At 45.4% G+C, this 12,463-nt stretch overlaps 1 protein-coding gene across 1 annotated transcript in view; it reads right to left on the bottom strand.

Annotated features, from left to right (window-relative positions):
- Positions 1-8,402, bottom strand: part of LOC147424848 (F-box protein At3g58530-like) — a 92,634-nt gene extending 84,232 nt beyond the window's left edge. The window contains exons 1-2 of the mRNA XM_086500252.1: positions 8,061-8,402; positions 7,869-7,928 (exon numbers count right to left, since the gene is read on the bottom strand). Coding sequence (XP_086356378.1) covers positions 7,869-7,928; positions 8,061-8,219 — 219 coding nt within the window. The 5' untranslated portion in view covers positions 8,220-8,402. The remainder of the gene's footprint in view (positions 1-7,868; positions 7,929-8,060) is intronic.
- Positions 8,403-12,463: the final 4,061 nt, after the last annotated feature.

Genomic DNA, 12,463 nt, shown 5'->3' with positions numbered 1-12,463 from the left:
CGGCGAAGAGTCCTTCCCAAGATTCATCCAGACGCTGTTGGCGATCTCCCTAGCCGCCATACAGTTCGGTACCTCACTTTGAAAAGTAGGGGATGTCCCGTGCACATCTAACCCTATGTGCATGTGTACAAGCTACTTCATGACAAGGATTCAGTTAGCTTAGGAAGTGTTCTGACACCTTTGTGAGTCTGTTCGCAGACCATGCATGTCCAGACACTTAGAGTAGTTGCATTTCCTCTGGTTGCACACAGCATGATCATCAGATTACAGTTAGTACCCATCAGGAGCATTTTACAGTGCATAGAACCCATTTTTCCTATTTTAGTATTATTAAGTGACTTTGTTGGGAAACTGGTTAGGGAAAACTTTGCAAGTTAATATATAAGAAAGCTAGCGCTAGCACTTTCGGGCAGAAGAGGCAGCAGGAAACCTAGTTCTAGCAGTGCACCTTCTCATCAAGACCGACAGGAGGACTTAGCGTTTTTCAGCCACAAGGACCAGCTAGCGTTTTCTGCAGCAGATCAGCATTGACGTTTTGCAGCAGAGTACCTAGCGTTTGCAGAACTCCCAGATCAGCCTGGCGTTTTTGCATACAGCAGATCAAGCCTAGCGTTTTTGCAACTTGCAGAGCATTCTAGCGTTTTGCAGATTCCCGGCGACAAGACCAGCCATAGCAGTAGAGTTTTCAGTTTTCAGCATTTAGACACCGCAGAACAAGTCCCAAACCTTGCAGATCTCACCTTCCCGCAGCAGATCCTCGCCGCACGGTCAGATTAGCCAGTGTTTGCAGATTCAGCCCGCTATTCGCAGATTTCAGCATTTGCATTTTCAGCGCATCGTCGTCGCGTCCTCGTCGTCGTTGTCGTCACCAACATAGAGTCAGAATTCAGCGGATAGCAGATTTGCAGAATTCAGCCCCTAGCGTTTTCAGTTTTCAGCCCGTCTCATCGTCGTCGACATCATCGGCAAGACCATTGCATTTAGGCCATTGTAGAGATTTGTGCAATCAATAGCAATGACTTCTCTCGCCATCGAGAGAGGGGCCCTTGGAGGAGGGTTTGACAACTTTTCTGGTGTCGTATTCTTCTCTCTCTATCTCTCAGTCTCAGCACCTTCCTTCACAATGTTTTTCCACTTTGTTTGTGATCATTTGCACTCTCTCACTAAAGGAACGGAAGGCTCTCCCTTCCGTAAGTAAAAGGAACCCTTGAGCACATATCTTGAGCAAAGTTCAACATTCACTTCCGTTACACCTTACATGGCTTGCCTCACCTTGGCAAGACGCATTATGGTGGCCTACCACGTGCTGCACGATGTGGTACATTACCTCCTGCTCGATCTTTTCAAGCCCTTGCATAGACCAGATTCAGTGGTTCATCAAGAGCTTCCTATGGTCTAGCAGAGATGGACAGCCCACACGTGCCAAAGTTGTTTGGTCGTTCATCGCACTACATGTCACGTGACACATCCAACCCTATGTGTCCGTGGACAAGCTACAGCACGACAAGGGTTAAGTCGTCCAGTCAATCTAAATTAGAAGTGATCTGGCACTTTTGTGAGTCTATTCGTAGACCGTGCATGCCCAGTCACTTGGTATAGATGCATATCCTCTGGTTGCACACAACATGATCATCAGTATTCCCTTCAAAATCCATCAGATTCAATCAGGAGAATTTTCCATTGCATTTAGCCTATTTTCCCTATTCTTGACATTTTTCACTTATTATTTTTAAGTGACTTCCCAACAAAAGTAGGTAGGGCAATTTTGCTAAGTTAATATATAAGCAAACCCAAGTTAGCACTTTCTGGCAGAAGAGGCAGCAAGAGCACATGCTCAACAAGCACCTTCTCAGCAGTAACCCCGCAGTACCCTCAACATTGCCACATTCAGCCTAGCATTTGTGTTAGCGCCATCATCTCTGGCACCCTGGCATTTTCAAGAGCAGCACCTCGCCGACAGAGACCAGCCCCTTGGCGTTTTTCAACCCCTTCAGCAGTCCCAACCCTTAGCGTTCTGGATCGCCATCAAACCTTGGAGCAGCCAGCGTTCTTCAGCATATTCAGCCAACGTTTTTCAGCCATAAAAAACGCAGATTCAGCAGTAGCAAAAATGCAAATTCAGCAGTATAAAAACGCAGCAGATCAGCGTTTTTTACAAGCCCAGATCAGCCCTAGTCGGATGCATGAGATCCCCAATTTTCAGCCTCGAAAACGCAGCCAAAACAGTCATTTTCAGCCACCGAAACAGCCCCGAATTTCAGCAGTTAGAAGACCACAGATTTCAGCCCTAAAGTCGTCGTCGTCGTCATCGGCATAGTCCAAAGTTGCATCAGTCTATTGCATCCGCATTGTACCACTTTGTGCAATCATAAGTAGACCACTCTCGCAGACGAGAGTGGGGCCTTCAGAGTAGGGTTTTACAACGTCTCTGGTGTCGTATCTCTCTTCTCTCTATCTCTCAGTCTCATACACTTGCACGCACAGTGTCCATTCACTCTGTTTGTGATCATAGCACTTTCCATTAAGAACGGAAGGCTCTCCCTTCCATAAGAACTAAAAGGAACCTTGAGCACAGTTCGGAGCACTCATCTTGAGCAAAGCGCAAACAATCATTCCGCTGCACCTAACATTGGTATCAGAGCTTTGGCAGTGCTCTGTATCACTCAAGGAAAGAACCACAAGAATCACAAGAATTTTTTTTACTTGTTGCGGTCGCACGAACCCAAGTTCACTTGGGCGTGTCGATTCCTAATCGTGTTTTTTGAAGAGTGACAGGAATCCCAAGAAAGAAGGGCTTGTCCAGCCTCCCCTTGTGGCTCTTTTCACTCATTGAGAGCGGACCGTGCACTTAGCGGCCGGCCAATCGACGTGAGGTGGGAAAAAGCAACCTTGGTGTGAGTGCAAGGCCGCCAACGGGTACGCCCGCAGAAAGGAGTAGAACTCGGGTGAAGAGAAGATCCTTCTCAAACGCGGTTTGCAAGCGAAAGAAAACCTCAAGAACTCAAGAACCCCAAAAACCAAGACCTGCAAGAACCCAAGTTCCTCGTGAACTTAAGAACCCACAAGAACCCACGATTGCAGAATGGTCATCACTCGAAGCGGAATGGATACTTCGCTTGGAAGTGATGAGCATGAGAGAGGCGAAGAAGAATTTTCCCCACCCGGAGGTTTTTCCGACCCTCCCCCTTTCCCATCTACGTCAAGGATTGCACTAACTCCTATGGACGCTTTGGAGCAATTGTTTCTGAAACAAAATTTAGAACGCGAAGCACGAAACGCACAAAGAAAAGCAGAAATGGAACGCAGACATGCAAAAAGAGAAGCAGAAAGAAAGGCCTACGAACAACAGCAGGCAGCCATAGATCGTGACTACAAAGAAGGAATGGCAACCATACAATGTCTGTACGACTTGAAAGCAATACAAGAACAGAACGACCGACAAAACAAAGAGTTCTTGCGACTCTATTCTCAAGTTCAGGCACAGATGCACAAGATTTGGGAAAAGGAGACTGTCTCAATCTCTTCTTCTCCAAAGCATGACACACAGGATTTGCATGATTGTGTGAAGCATGATAATGATTTGATTGACAATGATAAGCACAATGATTTGCATGATGATAAGCATGATGATTTGGATGACAAAGATAAGCATGATGATTTGAATGATATTGCTAAGCATGATGATTTGGATGATAATGATGAGCATGATGATTTGCATGATCAAGATGTGATTTCTCACAAGCATGATGAGTTGCATGAAGAAGATGTGATTGTTCACAAGGATGATGTGTTAGTGGATGCTTTTTCTAGCGAACCTAACCTCATTGTAGATTCGATCAATCATGAAGAACCGATCTTGGCTTTCGAGTCGAGGTCCAAAGAACCCCACGAGATGATTCGATCATTCAGAAAGAACCGATCTTGGCTCTCGAGACTAGGTTGAAAGAACCCTCACAGGAAGTATTTTGTGTTCGCATGATTGATACGCACGCATTGTTCGAGTGTTTCATTCGTGACGGTTTCTTGTATTTTAGTCAACATCGTTATGTGATCCCTTTTCCTAGGCATGACATATTGTATGTTGAGCACGTTTCTCTCATGGATGAGCACGAATGTATGCGGATTTTTCATGAAAAGCTGAAAAGTTTGTATGTAAGGAAGTCACATTCTGTCTCTTCCTTGGCATGACACAGTTTCCGAACGAGCACATGAAAGTATGAGCACCAAGCATGGGCATTTCCATTGTGATTTGCCACAGTTGATTGATTTCGATCAAGCAAAAACGATTCGATCTCATTGTTTGCATGTGTTTGATGAACGGGTTATCACTCCGTCTTTATGTTCATCTACATTGCATACACAGTCTTTCGAGAAGACAAGATTTTTTCCCTTCACTTTACATGGAATGGGTATGTTCATGGTTTTGTGTTGGAAATGGTTTCAAGAATTTTCAGCCATGGAGATTCTTGAAGATGGAAGAAGCGGGACTCTAGACGAAGTTGAAGCAAGGAAGGAGATTCAAAAGATTTTGTAGCTTTCGGCGCGGCCCAAAGAAGCAAGCGTTGCAGACCTTTATGAAGTTCAAGTACCGCACGACCCACACATCAGAGTGGGCCGACGAAGAGTCCCTTCCAGGATTCCGGATGCTATTGGCGATCTCCCTCGACGCCATACAATTCGGTACCAGTACCTCACTTTGAAAAGGAGGGGATGTCACGTGACACATCCAACCCTATGTATCCGTGGACAAGCTACAACACGACAAGGGTTCAGTCCGTCTAGTCAATCTAGATTAGAAGTGATCGGGCACTTTTGTGAGTCTATTCGTAGACCGTGCATGCCCAATCACTTGGTATAGATGAATATCCTCTGGTTGCACACAGCATGATCATCAGTATTCCCTTCAAAATCCATCAGATTCAGTCGGGGGAATTTTCCAGTGCATTTAGCCTATTTTACTTATTTTTGACATTTTTCACTTATTATTTTTAAGTGACTTCCCAACAAAAGTAGGTAGGGCAATTTTGCTAAGTTAATATATAAGCAAACCCAAGTTAGCACTTTCTGGCAGAAGAGGCAGCAAGAGCACATGCTCAACAGGCACCTTCTCAGCAGTAACCCCGCAGTACCCTCAGCATCGCCACATTCAGCCTAGCATTTGAGTTAGCACCATCAGCGCCATCATATCTGGCAGCCTGGCGTTTTCAAGAGCAGCACCTCGCCGACAGAGACCAGCCCCTTGGCGTTTTTCCACCCCTTCAGCAGCCCCAACCCTTAGCGTTCTGGATCGCCATCAAACCTTGGAGCAGCCAGCATTTTTCAGCCATAAAAAACACAGATTCAGCAGTAGCAAAAACGCAAATTCAGCAGTATAAAAATGCAGCAGACCAGCGTTTTTTACAAGCCCAGATCAGCCCTAGTCGGATGCATGAGATCCCCAATTTTTAGCATCGAAAACGCAGCCAAAACAGTCATTTTCAGCCACCGAAACAGACCCGAATTTCAACAGTTAGAAGACCACAGATTCCAGCCCTAAAGTCGTCGTCGTCATCACCGTCATCGTCATCGGCATAGTCCAAAGTTGCATCAGTCCTTGCATCCGCATTGTACCACTTTGTGCAATCATAAGTAGACCACTCTCGCCGACGAGAGTGGGGCCTTCGGAGGAGGGTTTTACAACGTCTCTGGTGTCGTATCTCTCTTCTCTCTATCTCTCAGTCTCATACACTTGCACGCACAGTGTCCATTCACTTTGTTTGTGATCATAGCACTTTCCATTAAGAACGGAAGGCTCTCCCTTCCATAAGAACTAAAAGGAACCTTGAGCACAATTCGGAGCACTCATCTTGAGCAAAGCGCAAACAATCATTCCGCTGCACCTAACACTATAGCCCGCCAAGGTGGCTTTGGGCTCAATGATTCTACCCCATAGAGTAGGGCCCTGCTAGGAAGCCTATTTGTTTGTGGACTCCTCCCAATGGTGAGCCTTGAAAAGATTAACTTCTCACCATGATTCACGCTCGAGTAGGTGGCCTGTGGTGCCCAGAGACCCGCTGGATTTTCACAGTGATGCGCAGAGTCAGATTGAATTGATGATGGGAGACATGAGTTTGCTCAAGGCCTGGGAGATGTTGCACTCATACCTAATAAGTCAGAGTCAGCCAACTTGTATGGAGGAGCGTCTTCGACTGCCTATGATCTCGAACCCTTGCTTCACACGGACTATGGACATATGTTGAGTACTAGACCACACGTAGCTTGGGGTCCCATGGCAGCTTGTCCGGCTCAAAGTTTTGGAGAGTGGGTGCAGTCTCGCAGCATGTATGCGGAGGTGCGGACAGACATATTGAGCCTCATTCCGGGAGGATTGATTATGCAACAGGATATACAGTCGCCGATTATAACCAATTGGCATGCCCCTTTTGAGCTGCAAGCCTCATGTTGACAGGTACTTCTACACAGATTGCTATCGGAGCTGGCACAAATGAGGAGCCCAAGGGAGTGCTTCTTCAAGGTGCAAGAGGGGGGTCAGCTTTCTTGTGTCCAGTGCAAGACGGCTGTGGTTCGGTGTGAAAACTTCAACAAATTAGAGTGCTTGCCACATCCGGACAACAGTGGTTTCTTAACCCAGATCCATGAGGAGGTCCTCAAAGGAGACTGAGGGTTATGAACTTTCGTGGCTCAGCTTCTAGCTCATCTCCACTGGGACATAGCTCAGCTCCAATGGGACCCTAGTGAGTGGGTGTAGTAAGATCCTTTCCCCTCTCCCAGCCACCCCGGGGTCCCCTTTTTCCAATATACGACTCGGCTTGGCATGCATATATTAATATGCCATTCCAGTAGCACTACAGCATTGGCACCATAAGGGGATCAAGGAAAAATTCTTAGCAGACTTTTGGACTCGGCTTTAGGCTAGCCACCATGCTCGCCGAATTGCTATCTTTCATTGGTGGTTGCACACAGAAGGACTGCAGTGGGGGTCTTGCTTGCACATGTAGGCAGCGCTCAGTTTGCCAGGGTTGTGGGCATCCTTTAGAGACAAAGACACTCCTCGTGGGATTTTTTAAACTTTATTATCCTTCCATTAGTTTTTTTGCCCAACAGGCTACATACATCTTCCCTAACAACAGGGTACACGGTACAAGAGAAAAAGAGGGGAGATTGAGCAAGTAAATACTCAACAGCTGAATCACAAAATGGGAGGGGAGAAAAGCCATGCAAATGGTTGATAATGCCACCGGATACTCTGGCCCTCCGTAAGGAAAGGCCCTCATCGCCATAGGTGTATGAAAGCTTCATGCTGTCTCTCTGGTTTGTTGGTGGAGCTATCCTATATCCTGTGATACTGGCCTTAGAGTGTGTGTGTCAACTCCAACCAGAAGACAAGTACTACTACTGCAGATGGCTCAGGTCTACCCTCAAAAACTCTTTAGCAGCGGGTCCGCCATACAAACCACTGGCCCAAGCTACTGATCTGCTACCATCTGCAGTCTCTCTCCTGTATCCAAGCTGCTGTCAAGAAATCAAGCTTCGGCATTGTTGAGGACTACCCCCAATAGCTTATCCCGAAATTGGCATGCTCTGTCTCATATCCAAATGCTAGCCCCAAAGGGCTTGCGGTGGGTGGTGTCCACTACATGCAAGCAAGACCCCTATTGCAGTCCCTGTTGTGTGTACCACAAGCTACTGAAAGACTGTAATCCGCCAGGCTAGATGGCCAGCCCAAATCTGAGTCCAAAAATCTATGAAGAACTCATTCGTGATCCTCTCTCTCTCTCTCTCTCTCTCTCTCTCTCTCTCTCTCTCTCTCTCTGTGTGTGTGTGTGTGTGTGTGTGTGTGTGTGTGTGTGTGTGGAAAACAGACATACCAGATTGATAGCCGTGGCCAAGCGCCCACCAGCCCTATTCATGCCATGTAAATCAAGCACCTGCAATTTATGGAAAATATGTAAGCGCCTACAGGAAGATTGACATTGCTTGGTAGGGGTAATTTCATATCTCTCTCTCTCTCTCTCTCTCTCTCTCTCTCTCTCTCTCTCTCTCTCTCTCTCTGCCCCTACCTTCCAAATGGGGTGATGAGAAAGTAAGAGTCGCCTTGTAAAGCGGTTGACAGAAGCCAGAGCACAAACGTCCCTTTGAGAGAGCTTAGAGCTGATCAAGAGAAACACATGAGGTACCACCACCCTCTCCCAGTCGGCCATCATTCCGAACTCGCACATAACGTCCACACAGTAAGACTCAGACTAATTTTGAAATTTGTTGAGGGGGCGAGGTGATCTTCCACAGTGTGGAGCTACTATATATGGAGCTGTTGTCTAACGAGCATAATGCAAAGGGTGGCCTCCATTTTTCACTTCTCAATCCTTGGATTACTCGAGCTAAAAAATTCCGCATCAGTTTCTTGAAGTAAGAGCGCAGTTCAGATGCAAAAGCAATGAAAACTTGTAACATTGCATATGGCCAATAATGGAGCAGATGCAAATGCACGACGTGCTCGTTGATTGTTAGCCGCCTCATCTGTTAGAGAATTTAACACTTACTTTCAGATTCAGCAGAATTTAACTATGAAAGGAGAGAATTTCTTTAAGAAAGAGAGAGAGCAAGGAGATCATAGGTTGTGTCGGGTTGATTTTTTTGCACTAACACACATTTAAAACATTGTAACCATGCACATAATTCAAAGAGAATAACTAATTAAGATTGAATATTCGATGAGGATCGGATTTGTTTGGAGCCGATCCCCCCTCCAAAAAGGATTTGTATTATAATCCTCTCAGAAGAGAGCCTTGTTACAATACATGTTTGTGCTCTAGCGGGGCTTTTCTTGAATCAAGACGATGGTGTCTTCAAGATTCCATGGTATAACCCTCCTTCCAAAATCCTAAACAACCTGGCGGGGAGAAGGGAATTGTGGGGAAAGAGGAAGATGATGGTGGAGAGAAGGATTTTGCAATAGATTCTTTGTATACGCTTGCTCATGGACAAGTTCTTAGCATAGCATAGTATAATAGAATAGTAGAGATGGAGAAAAAGAAACTTACATTGGCTTGGATTTGCATCCATAGCCAAGAGCTTGAGCACAGTCCATCTCTAGAGCTCCCGAGAGAGAGAGAGAGAGAGAGAGAGAGAGAGAGAGAGAGAGAGCTTGATTTGCCAATCTTGGGCACTTGAGAGAGTGTGTGAGAGGAGCAAGAAGAGGCAAAAAATCCCCACGAGCCCCCCCTTTTATGCTTATGCTAGTGTGCAACTAAACTTGAATTAGAATGCTTCACTCTTGACCAATGAGGTGGGAACACCTCCTAGTGCAACTCAAGCATGCCCAACACTTGTCCCCTCTTGCCTTGCATGCTAAAACTCGCCCCCACTTCTCTTGGACTCTTCTTGGCAAGTACACACACCAGACACTGTCAGGCCAAGGGCCAACTCACATGCGATCAAGGGGCTCATTTAGCCGGCTACGAGCCTATATATGGCACGGTTGGGTGGAGAGTTGGATGTGTTGTTTCCCCGCCGTCTCATATTGGTATCAAGAGCCTATATATGGCACAGCAGGGTGGAGAGTTGCATGTGTTGTTTCCCCGCAATCTCATATTGGAATCAGAGTTCAGGTTCGAGGGAAGCCATGGAGAAAGAGAAGGCTTTCTCTCTCTCTCGTCGAAGTGTCCATGGCAAGCTTTGATCGGCACGGAGCCAAACGGGAACGAAGGGAAAGAAGGTCATGGAGCATGCATGGGCTTGAATGCTTTGCATGATCCGTAGAGAAAACGAAGAAGACGTCAAGGCCGACAAGAAGCAAGGCCAAGGGAGCGACAGTTTTCGAGGAAGAAGAGACATGGTCAGTGAGTGTTGCGCAAGCACCGTCCCTTACACACACAAGAGGCCCAAATTCAACTTGCACGAAATGGCGAAGTGTTGGGTTACGCACGGTCGCAAGGTCTAGGGCAACAACTTTCGAAAGTGTGGCGTGCTTAGAAGATGCCCATAGGGCTTGCAGCTTCCCCTTCTTCCCATGGCATTGTCCGCTCTGTCCTGCACGCCGTGGCCAAGCTTATTTTCACATTTGTTTTATTGATTGGGCACCCTAGGGTACCCAAGGGGCCCATCCCATGTGGCGGCCATACACACAACAGGCATGCCGCCAGGACCAAGGCGGGTCTAAGCAAAGTTCGCCTTTGCAGATGGCAATATTTGCAGTTGTCAGCAATCAGTAAATTTTTTATGATCAGCATGCATGTTTAGGCATCAGAATTAGCTTGTACACGGACTCCAGTTTAGGAAAAAGAACTCCAATTGAAGTCATACAAGCAAACAATCTACAACTTTTGGAATTTCTCAACATGGGAAGTAAGTATCCAGGCAGAGTTTAGAATTCCATATTTGATTCAATTTTCCAAGTTGTACGAGCACAACATCAAGTACAATCACCAAGGCCTCAATGGTTGATAAGGCAATCAATTGCAGTATGACAAGCTGATACAGATAATTTATGAGGTAAGCAATCGATTTTGATTTTGTTTGCCAAATTCTTCAAGAACATGTTGCGTGGTTGTGGCATGTACCATACATGTGCAAAGCCATGGAGGTTTTTCCTGCATTTGTACAAGTCATGCCATTACGATACAAGCAAGGCTTGTGAATAACCATCAGAATTACATTTCAGACCAAACACTTAGCTAGAACATGATTTCTTGTGTTAATCAAGCAAGGCTTGTACAAGACATGTTCTCGTAAAGTCTGATACAAGCATGGCTTGTCCAGGACAGTGTTTTAAGTCAGTTGTACACAAACTAAATTTATAGTTTACTTTTATGCTTTTTCATGCAATGTACAATTCGACAAGGTCAATTTTATTTGCCATGATATCTACATATCAGCAGGGGCACATGTTCGCTATGAGCACAACAATACTTATGTGAAGCAAGGTTTCCAAAGTTTGGAATATGCTATGAGCATACGAACTTGGGGAGACTTGCCATGATATCTACATATCAGCAGGGGCACATGTTCGCTATGAGCACAACAATACTTATGTGAAGCAAGGTTTCCAAAGTTTGGAATATGCTATGAGCATACGAACTTGGGGAGACTTGGCAATGTTTTCGCAGTGGTGAAATGGACAATTGGTCCAAGTGAGGGATGCCACTGTGGAACAAATTCGTTTTCTTACGAAGATATCACCACTTGTGTTTTTTAGGAAGAAAATGCTTCTCCAAGGGGGGAGTAATGTCATGCCAAGGGCTAGGGCCAAGGGCCAGAACTCACATGCAATCAAGGGGTGCTATATTTAGCCGGCTACAAGCCTATATATGTGTAGAAGGTGGGAACACCCCTGAGTAGGCAGCTGACGGGTACGAGAGACTTCCAAAAGCAGTAACCAAAGAGTTACCACAGTAATTGATAGTACACAATCAATCATAGACACTAGTTCGAGAAACTATAAATAGGACCCACTATTCATTTTGAGGGCTCGCTCTCTGGTTCCTTGATCTCTAGATCTCTTGTAACCCCAAGCCTTGTAATTGTATCTTGAGCCATTGATTGATATACTTTGTAATCTCATTAAGGTGAATCTCTTTTCATTGTTGCTTCCAATTGTACTCTGTTCATTTTTTGAGTAATGCAATTCCACTTCCAGTCATTATTTCTAGTGTCGTCTCATTTTCAGTTCCAGTTTGGTATTTAAGTACTCTGAAGTCTCGTATGAAGTCTTTAAGTTTGGTACAACTAACTCTAACAACCAACTTGGAATAGCTGTCTGAACACATCCAACTCATTCCATTTTGGCAATCACAGTGGTTTGAGCTAAAGTTGCTCTAAACAGACGTACTATCTCCCAGTGGTGTTAGAGCGAATACATATCAGACATGGCGCCCAAAGGAGGTCAAAGGCCAGCTACTAGATTCATGGAGGAACCTATTCATGTCAGCCCAATTCCAGAAGAATGAGAGCGAGGCTTTGAAATGGACCAACAACTTGGAAATGAGACAGATGTGGATCCAGGACCAGGCACATCTGAAGAATCAAGGGATTCTGAACACTCTACTTATTTTTGAGGTAGATAGACTGAGCGAGCTCAGAGAAGGAACCGTTCCCATAAAACTCAGAGGAGGCATACACATCCTAACGATAGTAAGAATGACAAAGAAGCCACATACCAGCACGAAAGTCAACCAAGAAAGCGGACACAGTGTCAGAAACAAAATCAGATGATTGTAATGCCGACACTAACCATTACAGTAAGAAGAAACCCAGAGACAAGAAACCAATACATAAAACCCAGAGCCAATCATGTTATCAAACATTCCAGCAATTTGAAAGTTTGCTTCCCAGTATTCAAAGGTGGAAAACGAGATGATCTTGATGTACACATCCAAGCCTGTGAATAATATGTAGAGTTGAAAGATATCGATGAGGGTGAATAGGGTGAATATTTTCAACAAACTTTAAAGGAGGCAGCTCAAAA

The sequence above is a fragment of the Adiantum capillus-veneris genome, chromosome 25 (assembly GCF_014529385.1).
Source record: "Adiantum capillus-veneris isolate H3 chromosome 25, ASM1452938v2, whole genome shotgun sequence".
Taxonomy (NCBI): domain Eukaryota; kingdom Viridiplantae; phylum Streptophyta; class Polypodiopsida; order Polypodiales; family Pteridaceae; genus Adiantum; species Adiantum capillus-veneris.
The sequence above is the reverse complement of the archived record's forward strand: the minus strand, read 5'-3'. Positions and strand labels throughout refer to the sequence as shown.